General features: G+C 33.8%; 1 protein-coding gene across 1 annotated transcript; it reads left to right on the top strand.

Annotated features, from left to right (window-relative positions):
* The first annotated feature begins 3,829 nt into the window (after positions 1-3,829).
* LOC147522590 ((13S,14R)-1,13-dihydroxy-N-methylcanadine 13-O-acetyltransferase AT1-like) lies at positions 3,830-5,268 on the top strand. Its single transcript, XM_086560366.1, is given in 2 exon segments — positions 3,830-4,872; positions 4,874-5,268. Coding segments are annotated over 2 exon segments (1,293 nt in total). The 5' UTR covers positions 3,830-3,850; the 3' UTR covers positions 5,145-5,268.
* Positions 5,269-17,094: the final 11,826 nt, after the last annotated feature.

The raw sequence follows: 17,094 nt of genomic DNA, 5'->3' as shown, positions 1-17,094 counted from the left end.
AAAGAAAAAGCGTATAAAAAGGGCTAAAATTTGGGTTTGAATTTCAGTTTGAATTTGAGGGGGAAACAAAAAAGTTGAAAATGACTTTTAAGTTTGATTTTGAGAGGGAAATTCAAATCAACCTAAAAAGAGAATAAATTGATTTCGAAATTTCATAAAAATAATTGGGCAAAATATTGAAATAGTATTGAATTATTGAATAATTGGTCGAAATATCAAAATTATTTTGAAATATTAAAATAATTGGTTGAAATGAAAACTCAATTTCGGATGTCGAGATATCGAAATAATTGAAATATTGAAATATCGAGATGCCTAACTCTAAATTAAGAATATCAAGGAATCTTAAATTTTGATACCATTACAAATTAAAAAAATAATATAACTTCCAAATTATAGTTTTATACTCCAAAATAATATAATAAAATAGGTGTTAGATTAGATAATAAATATTAACTTCCAAATGTACTAGATGTTATATATTAGATTCAAAATATCCGAATCCAATGGATATTAAAAAAATTATCCGAATCCGATTTTGGATATCCAAATCGGATATCGGATAATATCCGATCTGAAAATTAATATTAATTAAAATTTTATTTGCTTTGAATAATTCATTTTACCACTATAAAAACTATTATAAATAAATATATTTGTTATTTATTATTATTATTTTCTTATTACAGTTTTATATTATTAGTTTATAATTTTATATAATATTGTATATAATAATAAATAAATAAACAAATTATATATAATAACTATTAATTTTTTAAATCAGATCGAATATTTTCGGATGTGGATATGGCAGTATCTGAAACCAGTTCGGACATAAAAAATTATCCGAATCCGAATTCGATATCCGAAATTTTCATATAATATTCGATTTTTCTAATACAAATTCGAATCGGATTTGAATATTTGGATATCCACTTGCACCCCTAATTCAAAGTGTAGTTAGAACTAGGGGTGCAAACGGATAAGTCCGGATTCAGATATGTATGTATCCAAATCCGAAAATTTATACTGATATCCGAATCCGACGGATATTAAAAAAATTATCCGAATCCGATTTTGGATATCGGATATCGGATAATCTCCGATCCAAAAATTAATATTAATTAAAATTTTATTTGCTTTGAATAATTCATTTTACCACTATAAAAACAATTATAAATATATATATTTGTCATTTATTATTATTATTTTGTTATTATAGTTTTATATTATTAGTTTATGATTTTATATAGTATTTTATACAATAATTAATTATATAATTAATTAATTAATTAATTAATTAATTATATATAATAACTATTAATTTTTTAAATCGGATCGGATATTTTTGGATGCAGATATGGCGGTATTCGAATCCATATTCGAAACCAATTCGGACATAAAAAATTATCCTAATCCGATATCCGATATCCGAAATTTTCGGATAATATCTGATTTTTCAAATACGAATTCGAATCGGATTGGAATATTTGGATATCCACTTGCACACCTAATCCAAAGTGTAGTTAGAACTGGGTGGTGCAAACGGATAGGTATGAATTCGGATATGTCTGTATCTGAATCCGAATCAGAAAATTTATATTGATATCCGAATCCGAATCCGAATCCGAATCCGACGGATATTAAAAAAATTATCCGAATCCAATTTTGGATATCCGAATCGAATATCGGATAATCTCCGATCCGAAAATTAATATTAATTAAAATTTATTTGTTTTGAATAATTCATTTTACACTATAAAAACTATTATAAATATATATATATTTGTCATTTTTATTATTATTTTGTTATTATAGTTTTATATTTTTAGTTTATGATTTTATATAATATTTTATACAATAATAAATTAATTAATTAATTATATATAATAACTATTACTTTTTTAAATCGGATCGAATATTTTCGAATGCGGATATGACAGTATCCAAATCCGTATCCGAAACCAGTTCGGACATAAAAAATTATCCTAATATGAATCCGATATGCGATATCTGAAATTTTCAGATAATATCCGATTTTTCGAATACGAATTCAAATCGGATTCGAATATTTGGATATCCACTTGCACCCGTAGTTATAAATGTATTAATTCAAACCCTAAACCCTATACATAAATATAGTTACTACCAATTCTGAAATAAAAAATTATAACCTAAACGTTTTATTATAGATTGAAGAATGGGTTTAAATTATATTATATAATTCAATTTTAATTTGTTGATAAAAATTTAGATATTAGATTCAAAGTCTAGTTAGAACTGTATTTATTCAAACCCTAAACCATAGAGACATGTATAATTACTAACAATTCGAAAATAAAAAATTATAACCTAAATGTTTTCTATTTGTTGGAACTAAGTTATCACCTAAAACAACTACAAATAAGTTAAAATATGCTAATTATTAATCAAATTATTATCAAATAGATGATTAAACATTTAAATATTGGAACTTGACATCACAGCAACAAGATACCAAATGGTTTAAGAATTTTCGGTGTCTATTTGTTGTATCTTTACTTGGTAAATGGTAACCTGACACTGTAATTTATGGTTATGTTTCAGCAACCCGTTACCGTGGTTTATGGTATTTTACGATAATGTGTTACCGTTCATCAAATAGCATATACATCAAGATTACACAAAATTTATTTTGAAATCTAAGATTCAAACTATCGTAATTCATTTAGTTTCAATTCCATTAGGCAATTTCAATTACATTAATCTCCAATTTATTTATTTTTATGTTCAATTGATTCTTCTAACATCATATAATATTCAATTTATTCGACATTGAGATGTGGGTATTTGTATTGCGATAAATCGTTTATTTGAGAGTTGGATAATTATACATACTCCATTTGAGAGTTAAAATATAGAGGTATTGAGAGTTGAGAAGTAGAGAAAAATTGAGAGTTAAGTTAAGGAAAATTAAATTGGATATAGATAATTGGAGAAGGAGAGTGTATTTTGATAGTGTATAGAGTTGCATAATACAAATTAGTTAGTTAAGGGTAATAAGAGGTTACCACTATTTTTTATGGGCAGTCTTAGAAAATATGGGCTTTAAATTGGGACACAAATATAATAACAAATTCCGGGTTGGAGAGTGCCCTCTTAGAAATGGAGAGTGTATTTAAGATTACCCTAAATTTAAAGCATCATCAACACAATTTCCCAGGTGTGGCATGCATGGTGCAACTCTTTGAGAAATGCTGAGGTGTTGCAATGTTGCGTAGAGAGTTATTGCACTTTGTTTCTCATTTCCTATCCAAATTTTCCTAATTATGTATATGACAGGTGGTATTGCATTGAAATACTCAGATATCTATCTCAAAGACTAGATCTTTGGTGAACAAACCAAACAACTTTAAAATTTAGTACCTGAATTTTATCACTCTAATATTTGTTTTGTGATTGGGTTTGAATTAATAGTTAAAAAGAAAATAGTGTTTTTTTTATTGTCTAGGTGGCTCACTCTAACTGAAGTTTCTGGCTCCGCCACTGGTTGGAGGCCGGATTGTCAAATAAATTGCAACGTATAACCGGTAACTTTGCGTGTTGATGATGCACTTAGAATAACATAAGGGGGTACGGTGTCGCCCATCATTCCAACATTTTTAAAATAATCTTCATTTTTTGAGATAAGTATTAAAAACTGACCAACTTAACAAAAAAACACGCCAACAAAGCGTAGGCGCCAGTAAAACAAAAAAATCTAAGGCCAGGCAACCTACGTACCTTCGTACAGTTTTCTCAAGTTTGAAGTGACTTCGAGCTCTATAAATCAAGAGCATTATAGGAATTGTTATTTCACTTCAGGGGCAAGATGACACTTGATCTTGATGTTAAGGTTATCTCTCAAGAAACTATCACACCATCCTCTCCAACACCCAATCTCCTTAGAAACTTCAACCTCTCCCTTGCAGACCAGTATGCTCCTCTAACGCCTATTACTCTCATTCTATTTTACCCTGCCAGTGCCAACAACAAGGACAGAGTAAAAAGTGATGAGCGATCTCATCGTTTAAAAAGATCCTTGTCGGAGAGCTTAACTCATTTTTACCCGTTAGGTGGAAAGATCAATAATAATGAATTTATCGACTGTAATGATGAGGGAGTCAACTTCTTTGAAGCTCGAGTTAATGGTCGTCAACTGAGCCAAGTTCTCAACCATCCTATACCAGAGGAGCTGGATCAATTACTTCACAAAATTAACTTCTATAGCTTGGGTCCAAAGGCATTGTTATCCATTCAAGCTAACATCTTTGACTGTGGAGGAATGGCACTTGGTGTTTGCATATCTCATAAAGCTGCCGATGCCTCTTCTTTCGGGTTATTCCTTAATAACTGGGCCGCCATAACAAGGGAAGACAATAATGGAATTCCTCAACCAATACTTGGCCAGACATCTCTTTTCCCTCCTAATAAAGATGTGCCCTCTTATGTACCTGCCGGTGTAAGCCCAGTACAGAATGTTGTTAGTAAAACATTTGTCTTCAACGCAGGAAATATAGCTGCCCTCAAGGCTAAAACAAATTATACACGGGTAGAGGCAGTTTCTGCACTCATATGGCGGTGTGCAATGAATGCTTTAAGAACAGGACCTGGGTCTGTAAAGTCAGCATCTGTCACGGCTCTTGTAATGAATCTGCGTGGGAAAATGGTTCCAGCGTTGTCTAATATTTCTTTCGGAAATCTCATTACTGTTAGTACAGTGACATCATCATCAACTACAGAAAGCACCCCAGAGTTGCACTGTTTGGTGGACGAGTTGCGGGAAGCGAAATTGAAAGTTGACGTTGATTATGTGAGAAAACTTCAAGTTGATGATGGGCTTTCGGTGTCATGGAATTCTAGAACGATATATCAAAGGTGAACTGGAACTTTATTCAATTTCAAGTTGGTGCGGGTTCTCTTTCTATGAAGCGGATTTTGGATGGGGGAAGCCAATATGGATAAGCTCTGTTAATTTGGTTTGGCCGAATATTTTCTTCTTAATGGATAGTAAATGCGGCAATGGAGTAGAAGCATCTGTTACCTTGGATGCAGAAGTTATGGCTAGATTCGAATGTGAGCCTGAGCTCATTACCTTCACTTCCACCGCTAATCAGCTGCCTTAAGATTGTAAAATGTAGACCATATTCAATTCATTTTGTCACAATTTTGAATTAAGAGCTATGGTTAGGACTTCGTCTCATAATTTTGACATGATGAAATGATGGGAACACCACTTTTGGCCCTTCCTCTCATAAGTTTCTTTCCTTTTATTTGTACCTAACTTTTGTGTGCATGTCCCACGTTTGTAGAATTGTAGTTACCAAAAGAAAAGGTTTTCTAGTTTTGGTAATCTTGGAAAGTTTTTTCTTTTTCTCGTTTTGTTTTCCTTTTTTGTGTAATTAGGACTTAGGATTAGGAGTCTGACCGGCCGATTCAAATATAATTAGAATTCGCAATATAATTAGAAATTGGAATCGGAATTCCAAACTTGCCTATATAAATCGCAATATACTACAACGAGCTTTTGTGTTAAATCAAGTCTTCAAGGAATTGAAAAAAAAGACGTGTGAACTTCTTCTCAACTTTCACAAAGGAAACCAAGTCTAATTTCTGGTACGTCTTGTAGGTTGATGAGCACTATTGAAAGCCAGTCCAACATGAATATCGGTGACAACGTGAAAGAAAAAGTCGTAGAAAAATGGGCTCAACTTCCAACATTCCTTATATGGATGATTATGGATCGAATGATGACTATTCTAGATAATGTTCGCTTAGCTTCTGTTTGCAAGAACTGGAGAGCTGCATCTAAAAATTACTGCGGTAAACCTCGGGGCATTGCTCCTTGGCTCATGCACCGAAGCCCGAAGAGTACTACATGCGAGTTTGTTAATATGTCAACCAAGGAGAAGCTTATCCTTGACCTCACTGATTATCATAATGGAATGCAATTCCTGTTCTCCAAACAAGGATGGTTGCTCTTACGAGACAGTTCTGATAATAGTAGATCGAGATTGGTCATCACCAGGTTCGAGTTTTCCATACCTTCATTTCACCATTGAAAATGGTCTTGTACGTCCGTTACATGATTTGGTTGTTTTACTTAACCTTCACACAAGTGAAAAAATTATAATGCCGGGACCAGGAGAATTTTTACTCGGATCCATTACATCTTTTTCCTCCTCGGATGATGGAACTCCCACTTGCGTAGTTTTTGCAACGTCTGACGACAATTTAATGACCTTCTCTATAGCCAGCGTTGGTGATAAAACTTGGAACAGCTATTCATATGGTAATGGGAGAGAGATTGAGGACCCTGCTAGTTTAATTGTTCGCGGTCATCACGTCTACTGTCTGGGAACGAATACTAGGAAGTAGGAACGTTATACATTTTTGACATGACAACTGGCCATCAATATTGGATTAGAGAATTCGAAGGAGATATAATGAAGATGGATCAAGGTGCTGATTTGCAAACATTTCGTTTCTTTAGGTTGAATGGATGCCAGACTGGTTGGGAGAACCTAAATCAAAACGATGGAATGAATTTTAGCTAGTTCGTTTCCTGGAACAATCACTTTGTTGTAAAGGGAACAACCCAAGGCAAGAAGGTGTATCATTTGACGGAGTTCCAGGAGGTGGGTGATTGCCCCAGTAAATGCATTAATAAATCTGTCATCTACATTCATGACTTGATCGATGGCTCGAAAGAAATCTTCAAGCTCGGTAAACATGGACTTTGGGTCGACCTAGGTGTGACAACTAAAATACCCCCCTCTTGTGTACGATATGATCATCCTGCACTTACCAAAAAAAAGAAAAAGATGTAATCCTCTTGGAGGTTATCGAAAATTAAAGAAGATATAACGCTTATCAACCAAGTTGCTAAGCTACATATCTACGAGGATACAAGGTGGATATATAATGAAGATAGATCAAGGTACTGATTTGGAAACATTTAGTTTCTTTAGGTTAAAAAGATGCCAACTGGTTGGGAGGTCCGGTTAGAAAAATGAATTTGCACAAATCCATTAAAATATGAATGAGTAGTTTGTCTCCCAAATTACCTCACTTGAGATGAAATGGGTTTTTCTTGAAACAGTACGTAAAGTGAGAAAAAAAACATTTTCAAAAGGATGCACTTGTTCGAAACAGTGCATTATGCCGAAAATGTGCGATATTTCGAAATGTGCACTGGTTCGAAACAGTGCATCATGCCGAAAAGGTGTGATTTTTGGAAATAGGCACTGGTTCGAAACAGTGCTTTATGCCGAAATGGTGTGTCTTTTCGAAACATGTGACTTTTCAAAGAGTTGCTTACTTTTTCCCAAGAGTCACTGTGTTGTTTCGAAGAGGCACCACTCACCTATAAATAGCGGATGAATTTGGAGAGAAAAACACACCAGATCACACAGAGTTCTAATCTTTCTTTTCTCCCTCTGTTCTTAGTCAAATACTATGTTGTGTTCGCTGATTTTATAGAATTGAAGTGCTAGCTTTCTATAGAAGAAAATCCGTTCTATCTTGGGAGACATTTCCCATCAACCTTCAAGCACTGTGAGGGGGGAAATCTGTCTTAAGGACATAGTGTATCTACATTAAGCTCGAATTTAATTAAAAAGTACAAGACACTTATATGACAAAAGATTTGTATAGTTCGGTAATTGGTAAAGAGTAAGTACAATTAAGTTGTATATTCCTAACAACTTAAGACATATTTCTTTTTCTTTTTCTTCTTTACCGAACATAATTTGTTTTTGTTTTCTTCTCTTTTTTGGTTTAAGGGAATAACAAAGTGTAGTTGTATTTCAGAATATGGCAACACCATCAGTTACTCCTGCTGCTACTGTTCCTACTGCTGTTTCCCATTCTGTTCCACATGGGGAGAAGCCTGAAAAGTTCAATGGAACTTATTTCAAGCACTGGCAAAAGAAGATGCTCTTCTATCTGACCACCCTGAACTTGGTAAGGTTTCTATGGGATAAGGCTCCTGATGTAAGCCCTGATGAAACCGACAAGGAGAAGGTTTTGGCCAAGGATGCTTGGTTTCATACTGATTTCTTGTGTAGAAATTATGTCCTTAGTAGGTTGGCTGCTCATTATACAATGTGTATAGTATGTTCAAGACTGCTAAGGAACTTTGGGATTCGTTGGACAAGAAATACAAGAGTGAAGATGCTAGCATGAAGAAATTCATAGTTGGCAGATTTCTTGATTTCAAAATGATGGATAGTTAGACCGTCATAAGCCAAGTCCAAGAACTTCAAGTAATCCTCCATGATGTCATTGCTGAAGGAATGACTCTAGGAGAATATTTCCAAGTGGCTGCTATGATTGAAAATTACCACCATCTTGGAAGGATTTTAAGAACTATCATAACCATAAACGCACAAATATGAATTTTGAAGAATTGATTGTCCGTTTAAGGACAAATGAAGATAACCACCTATCTGAGAAGAAGGGCAAGGATCCCATGGTGGCAAAGGCTAATGTTGTGGAAGGATCAAGTGCTAAGGGAAAGAGGAAGCGTCAAGACAAAGCTCAAGGCAAAGATAGTAGTACGCCTACTAAGTTCAAGGGCAAGTGCTACAATTCTGGGAAGGTTGGGCATAATGCAAGTGAATGTCACAAGCCAAAGACGTACAAGAAGCAAAAGACTGAAGCAAATGTGACACTGGACACGCTTTCTGATAATGTTAATGACATGAACCTATCTGCTGTGGTTTCTGAATGTCTCATGATTGGAAATAAAAGGGAATGGTGGGTGGATATTGGTGCTACTCGCCACATATGCTCCAACAAGTCGATGTTCACCACTTATCATGCTGTGGAAAAGGAAGAACAACTCTTTATGGGAAACTCTTCTACGTCCAAGGTTGAAGGCAAAGGAAAGGTGGTGATGAGGTTGACTTCTGGGGAAGGAACTAACTCTGAATGAGGTGCTCTATGTGCCTGACATTCGCAAGAACTTGGTTTCTGGGTCGCTGCTGAGCAAGAATGGCTTTAAGTTAGTCTTTGTTTCTGATAAATTTGTACTAACTAAGAATAATCAATAATGTATTCATGGGAAAGGGCTATCTTCAGGATGGGCTATTTAGGATATCTTGTTTTACTATTGCGCCAAAGAGCGCCAATAAAGTTGAATCTTCTGTTTACTTGATTGAGTCTTCACATATATGGCATGGTAGATTAGGACATGTTAATTATGATACCTTGCGTAGATTAATTAATTTGGATTATATACCAAAGATAAAAATAGACCCACACCATAAATGTGAAACTTGTGTAGAATCCAAGTTGACCAGATCATCCTTTCATTCCATTGAAAGAAGTACTGAACCTCTAGACTTAATACATACAGATATATGTGATCTTAAGTACGTACAAACTAGATGTGGTAAAAAGTATTTCATTACTTTTATTGACGATAGCACTAGGTATAGTTATGTTTACTTGTTGAGAAGTAAAGATGAGGCAATTGAAGTGTTCAAACACTATAAAAATGAAGTTGAAAATTAACTAAGCAAAAAGGTTAAGGCTATAAGGAATGATAGAGGAGGTGAATATGAATCACCTTTTGAAGGTTTCTGTTCTGAATATGGAATCATTCATCAAACTATGACTCCTTATTCACCTCAATCAAATGGTATTGCGGAACGCAAAAACCGAACTCTAAAAGAGATGATGAATGCTATGTTGTTAAGTTCTTGTTTACCCCAGAATTTGTGGGGCTTTCGCCAATTACATTCTCAACAAGATTCCTAACAAGAAGACGCTTAAAACACCATACAAATTGTGGAAAGGTCATCAAACTTCCTACGAATTCTTAAAAGTGTGGGGGTCTTGCTAAAGTGGAAGTCCCTAAACCTAAGAAGGTGAAGATAGGACCCAAGACTATTGATTATGTATTAATTGGATATGCAAACAATAGTAGTGCATATCGTTTTCTGGTTCATAAATCAGAAATTCAAGATATACATGTTAATACGATTATTGAGTCAATGAATGCTTCATTCTTTGAAAATATGTTTCCGTATAACATGTGTATAGAGCCAAGTTCAACAAAGCGAACTTTAGATGCTACAACTAGTAACCATCATACACAAAGCGAAATTGAGGATGAACCTAGACGTAGCAAAAGGTCAAGGACGTCAACGTCTTTTGGACCTGATTTTCTAACATACTTGTTGGAAAATAATCCTCCAACGTTCAAGGAGGCAATGTCATCTCCAGAAGCTACTTATTGGAAAGAAGCAATAAATAGCGAGATTGAATCCATAATGCAAAATCATACATGGGAATTGGTGGATTTACCACCAGGTTCCAAGACTAGGGCAGGAAATGGAGCGGGTTCGGGTCGGATTCTTATTCAAAACTCTTTACCATATCCGGATCCATCCGGATTCGGGTCGGATTTTGGATATCCATATCCACTAAAAACACACAAAAAATACACTATTTTAATTATTTTCATATATAAATGTAAGATATAAATTATTTTTAGGCATCAAATTATGAATCTTGTTAAAATAGTTCGGGTTTTCGGATATTTGGGTCGGATAATTTAGATTCGGATACGATCTATTCGGATAAAAATGAATTTGGATATGGGTTAGATTCGGGTTGATCCCGTACCATTTCCAGCCCTATCCAAGACTTTGGGATATAAGTGGATATTCACAAAGAAATTTAAGACTGATGGATCAATCGACAAGTATAAAGCTAGACTTGTGTTTAAAGGTTTTAGACAAAAGGAATGATTGGATTATTTTGACACTTATTCTCCAGTTACAAGAATAACTTCCATAAGGATGCTAATAGCAATAGCATCAATACATGGATTTGAGATACATCAAATGGATGTAAAGACGACATTCTTGAATGGTGAGTTAGATAAAGAAATATACATGGAACAACCCGAAGGGTTTATTGCTCCTGGACAAGAAAGGAAAGTTTGCAAGCTTGTTAAATCCTTACATGGATTAAAGCAAGCACCTAAGCAATGACATGAGAAATTTGACAATGCAATGTTGTCAAACGGTTTCAAAATAAACAAGTGTGACAAGTGTGTCTATGTCAAAAGCACTCAAAAGGGATGTGTCATTGTTTATCTCCATGTAGATGATATGCTAATTTTGGGTAGTAATATGGATGTCATAAAATCTACCAAACAAATGTTGTCTAGTAAGTTTGACATGAAAGATTTAGGTGTCGCTGATGTTATCCTAGGAATTAAGATCTCTAGGACGGAGGATGAACTTGTTCTATCACAATCTCATTACATTGTGACAATTCTTGAAAAGTTTAAGAAATATAACATCACACCAAAAAGGTCACTAGTTGACGTAAATCTTCATTTAGCCAAAAATACTGGAGATAGCATATCTCAACTAGAATACTCTCGTATACTTGGTAGTTTAATGTATGTCATGAATTGTACAAGGCCTGACATAGCATACTATGTGAGCAAGCTAAGTCGATATACAAGTAATCCTGGCAGAGATCATTAGACTGCCATACTGAGAGTTTTGGGATACTTAAAGTATACTCAAAATTTTGGTTTGCACTATACAAGATATCCAACCGTTCCAGAAGGGTACTACGATGCTAATTGGATATCTGACACTAAAGACTCAAAGTTCACAAGTGGATATGTCTTTACACTTGGAGGTGCAGCTGTTTCTTGGAAATCCTCAAAACAAACGTGCATAGCGAGGTCCGCTATGGAATCAGAATTCATAGCATTGGACAAGGCTGGAGAAGAAGTATAGTGAATTCAAAATTTCTTAGAGGATATTCCAAATTGGGATAAACCTGTGCCAACAGTGTGTATGCACTGTGACAGCTAATCTGTTATTGGTAGAGCACAGAGTAGCATGTATAACGGGAAGTCTCGACACATACGTAGTAAACATAACACCGTTAGACAATTGCTCTCAGATGGAGTTATCTCAATCGACTATGTAAGGTCAAAAGATAACATTGCAGATCCGCTTACAAAAGGTTTAACAAGAGAGCAAGTTGAAAGATTATCAAGGGGAATGGGCATAAAGCCTTTGAGATAATCAATCAAAAGTCATTATAATGGAAAAACCAACCTAGTTGACTGGAGATCCCAATATCTAGGTTCAAAGGGCCAACTGAATTATGTTTGTGACTCAGTTAGCACTGGAGAGTAATATTATACTCTAACTCATTCCTATATAAGACAGTGTATATTTGCCGCGAGACCCAGGATAAGTCAAGCTTGTAATGATTTACTATATCTTGGAAAGTTATGTTATCTAAGTGGAGTATTGCATGATACTCTTTATAGAAATCACCTATGTTAGTACGAAGTGGGGCCACTTCTATGAGAATTTTAAAGACAAATGTCTCAAAAGCACTATATGAAACCAAGAAGTGTTCAAGGCCAAAATGAACACAAACGTGAGAACCAACAGTATTCGAGAAGGTACTGCATGAAGATGATTGTCTAGATTTATACAAACGGCTGACAGTTCAAGGACATTAATTGAAGTCTACTGATCGTCCAATTAAATCCGATCGTCTTTCATTAAGGCAAGTTCAAGGCCTCCCATGCTACTTGACCTGATGCGGTATCTTTTCATTTGTAAAATAACAGAAATCCGATGTTTATGATAGAAGAAGCCAAATTTTCATTCATGTGGGGGATTGTTAGAAAAATGAATTTGCACAAATCCATTAAAATATGAATAAGTAGTTTGTCTCCCAAGTTACCCCACTTGAGATGAAATGGGTTTTTAATTTCTTGAAACAGTACGTAAAGTGAGAAAAACCTTTTCAAAAGGATGCACTTGTTCAAAACAGTGCATTATGCCAAAAAGGTGCGACCTTTCGAAATGTGCACTGGTTCGAAATAGTGCATCATGCGGAAAAGGTGTGACCTTTCGAAATAGGCACTGGTTCGAAACAATGTTTTATGCCGAAATGGTGTGTCTTTTTGAAACATGTGACTTTTCAAAGAGTTGCTTACTTTTTCCCAAGAGTTGCTTACTTTTTCCCAAGAGTCACTGTGTTGTTTCGAAGAGGCACCACCTATAAATAGTAGATGAATTTGGAGAGAAAAACACACCAGATCACACAGAGTTCTGATCTTTCTCTTATCCCTCTGTTCTTAGTCAAATACTATGTTGTGTTCGCTGATTTTATAGAATTAAAGTGCTAGCTTTCTATAGAAGGAAATCCGTTCTATCTTGGGAGATAATTTTCCATCAACCTTCAAGCACCGTGAGGGAGAAAATATGCCTTAAAGACATAGTGTATATACACTAGACTCGGATTTAATTAAGAAGTACAAGACACTTACAAGACAAAAGATTTTTATAGTTTGGTAATTGGTGAAGAGTAAGTACAATTAAGTTGTATATTCCTAATAGGTCCTAGATCAAAGCATTGCTATTGATTTTTAGTTTGTGTTTTCCTGGAATAATCACTTTGTTGCAAGGGAAACTGCAGGCGAGAAGAAAGTGTATCAACTGACGGACTGGGGGGTGTTTAGTGTTAAAGCAAGGTTTTTTAAGTCTTGAAATCCGTCTCTCGAAATTGATAGTTAGCATGGGTTTTGTGGATTCTAATCGTAAATCTATCTATATCTATATCTTAATATTAAAGCTCCCGCAAGGGGTATTTTTCGAGCTCTATTAAAATTCCACGTCATCTCCTATTAAAACGAGAATTTCTCTCCTATTTGAAAAACGGGAATTTCTCTTCTATTATAACGAGAATTCTTCTCATATTAAAACAAATTCTAACACTTTTAATTAAAGCGGGAATCCTTCTCCTATTAAAATGAGAATTTCTCCCCTATTGAAAATTAAGCGAAAATCTAGCGTATTTAATTAAAACGGGAATCATTCTCCTATTAAAACATAATCTCTCTCCTAATTGAAAAAACGGGTTTTTAAAACTTAATTTAAAACAATTTGTTATAAAATTAAAAATAGTTAGCGACTAAAACAGTAGTCCCAATTTTTTTTAAAAAATATAAATGTTTTCAAAAGATTCCACAAAGGGTATTTTTCGAGCTCTATTAAAATTCCACGACATCTCCTATTAAAACGAGAATTTCTCTCCTATTTGAAAAACGAGAATCTTTTTTTATAACGGGAATTATTCTCCTATTATAACGAGAATTCCTTTCCTATTAAAACAAATTCTAGCACTTCTAATTAAACCGGGAATCATTCTCCTATTAAAATGGGAATTCCTCCACCATTGAAAAGGGAAAATCTAGCATATCTAATTAAAATTTGAATTATTTTTTTATTAAAACAAAGATCTCTCTCCCAATTGAAAAAACGGTTTTTTAAAACTTAATTAAAACAATTTGTTGGAAAATTAAAACGGGTTAGCGACTAAAACCGTAGTCCCAATTTTCTAAAAAAAATCTAAATGTTTTCAAAAGAGCCAGTGCGTATGCACGGGCATACAAGCTAGTCTTAATATTAAAGCTCCCACAAGGGGTATTTTTCGGGTTCTATTAAAATTCCACGTCATCTCCTATTAAAACGGGAATTTCTCTTATATTATAACGTGAATTCCTCTCCTATTAAAACAAATTCTAACACTTCTAATTAAAGCAGGAATCATTCTTCTATTAAAATGGGAATTCCTTCTCTATTGAAAATGGAAAATCTAGCATATCTAATTAAAACGAAAATTATTCTCCTATTAAAACAAATTCTAACACTTTTAATTAAAGCGGAAATCCTTCTCATATTAAAATGAGAATTCCTCCCCTATTGAAAATTAAGCGAAAATCTAACGTATCTTATTAAAACAGGAATCATTCTCCTATTAAAACATAATCTCTCTCCCAATTGAAAAAACGGGTTTTTAAAATTAATTTAAAACAATTTGTTAGAAAATTAAAACGGTTTAGCGACTAAAACGGTAGTCCCAAGTTTCTAAAAAAAATATAAATGTTTTTAAAGAGCCGGTGCATATGCACGAGCCTACAAGACAGTCTTAATATTAAAGCTCCCACAAAGGGTATTTTTCGAGCTCTATTAAAACTCTACGTCATCAACTTAATAGTTAATTTAAAACGATAAACTCTTTTCCTTTTAGAATCCAACTTCAAACGGAATCTCCTTTCCTTTTAAAAGTAAAACTGAAATAGTAACATAAAAACTCTTTATTTCCAAATTAAAATGGTATTCCTCCCCCAATTAAAAAACACAGGTTTTTAAAACATAGTTAAAACAATTTGTTAATAAATTAAAACAGGTTTTTAAGACTTGATTAAAACAATTTGTTAGGAAATCAAAATAGGTTAGCGACGAAAACAGGAATCACAATTTGTTATGATTGTTGAGCAAATTTGTAAAAGAGCTGGTGCGTATGCACGGGTCTACTTTCTAGTCTATATCTTAATATTAAAGCTCCCACAATGGGTATTTTTCGAGCTCTATTAAAATTCCACGTCATCTCCTATTAAAACGAGAATTTATCTCCTATTTGAAAAATGGGAATTTCTCTTTTATAACGGGATTAACGTGAATTCTTTTCCTATTAAAACAAATTTTAACACTTTTAATTAAAGCGGAGATCCTTCTCCTATTAAAATGAGAATTCCTCCCCTATTGAAAATTAAGCGAAAAATCTAATGTATCTAATTAAAACGGAATCATTCTCCTATTAAAACAGAATCTCTCTCCCAATTGAAAAAATGGGTTTTTAAAACTTAATTTAAAACAATTTGTTAGAAAATTAAAACGGGTTAGCGACTAAAACGGTAGTCCCAATTTTATAAAAAAAATATAAATGTTTTCAAAAGAGTCGGTGCGTATGCACAAGCCTACAAGCTAGTTGTAATTATATAGGAGAGCCTCATCTATTTATTTTTTTAAAACAAAATGGGAGATAATTATATTATTTAAGTGACATTAGGGAGGGTTTTTTAAATTATCAATAATAAAATTGGGCTTGTTTTAATTTTAACAGGGAGTGACTCTCAAGGACACCTTTTTTTCCGTAACTCACAAGGACCGGGTAGATGAAAGGTCAAGTATACCTTTGACGCGAAATAAAAAATGGACCGGGTAGATGAAATGTCAAGTATACCCCTGACGCGAAATAATTAATGGCCCGGCCCGAACGAAACGACCCGGTGTATTTAGTATGAACATTGAATGTTCATAGTCATTGGTTATGAACATTGATTGAGTATGAAAATTCAATGTTCATAGTTTTGGGTATGAACATTGATTGGGTATGAACATTGAATGTTCATACCCAATGTTCATAGTCCTTGGTATGAACATTGATTGGGTATGAACATTCAATGTTCATAGTCCTTTGGGTATGAACATTCGATGTTCATAGTCTTTTGGGTATGAACATTGATTGGGTATGAACATTTGATGTTCATAGTCCTTGGGTATGAACATTCGATGTTCATAGTCCTTTGGGTATGAGCATTGATTGGGTATAAACATTGAATGTTCATAGTTCTTTTGATATGAACATTCAATGTTTATACATTAATATATTGTATAAGGTACATTCACCTATTTGGATATGAACAATCATTGTTCATACACCAGCAGAAGGTATGAACACTCATTGTTCATAGTAAAATGACAGAAAGGATAAAATCAGAAAATATTTATTTTAAATCCAGGCCATTTGTCCTTGAGGGTTATTTTCACAGAAGGGTATAACTAACATTTAAAAAAAGTAAAAGGGTCGGGCCAACTTATTTTGTCCTTGAGGGTTCCTAATTTTGAAATAGTGGGTTCGCGAGTTACTTTTCCTCAAAATTTGTCCTTGTGAGTTACTCACAAAAAACAATGTCTTCTAGAGTTACTTTTTCCCCAAATTAGTCCTCGGGACTATTTTCTTATAATTTTAATTTGGGAAATGGAAATAATTATTTAATTTAAGTGACATTATAGAGGTGTTTCTAAATTATTAATAAAAAAAAAAACCTTATTCTAATTATTCTAAATTTAGTGAGAAAGGTGTTTCTAAATTAAGTAATTAAGGAAATTTTAAATTGCCTATTCCATATTGGGAAAGTTATTCAGGAAAACCCGGCTATCATATAAT

The sequence above is a fragment of the Coptis chinensis genome, chromosome 1 (assembly GCF_015680905.1).
Source record: "Coptis chinensis isolate HL-2020 chromosome 1, ASM1568090v1, whole genome shotgun sequence".
Classification (NCBI taxonomy): domain Eukaryota; kingdom Viridiplantae; phylum Streptophyta; class Magnoliopsida; order Ranunculales; family Ranunculaceae; genus Coptis; species Coptis chinensis.
This window is presented reverse-complemented; position numbering and strand designations above follow the sequence as displayed.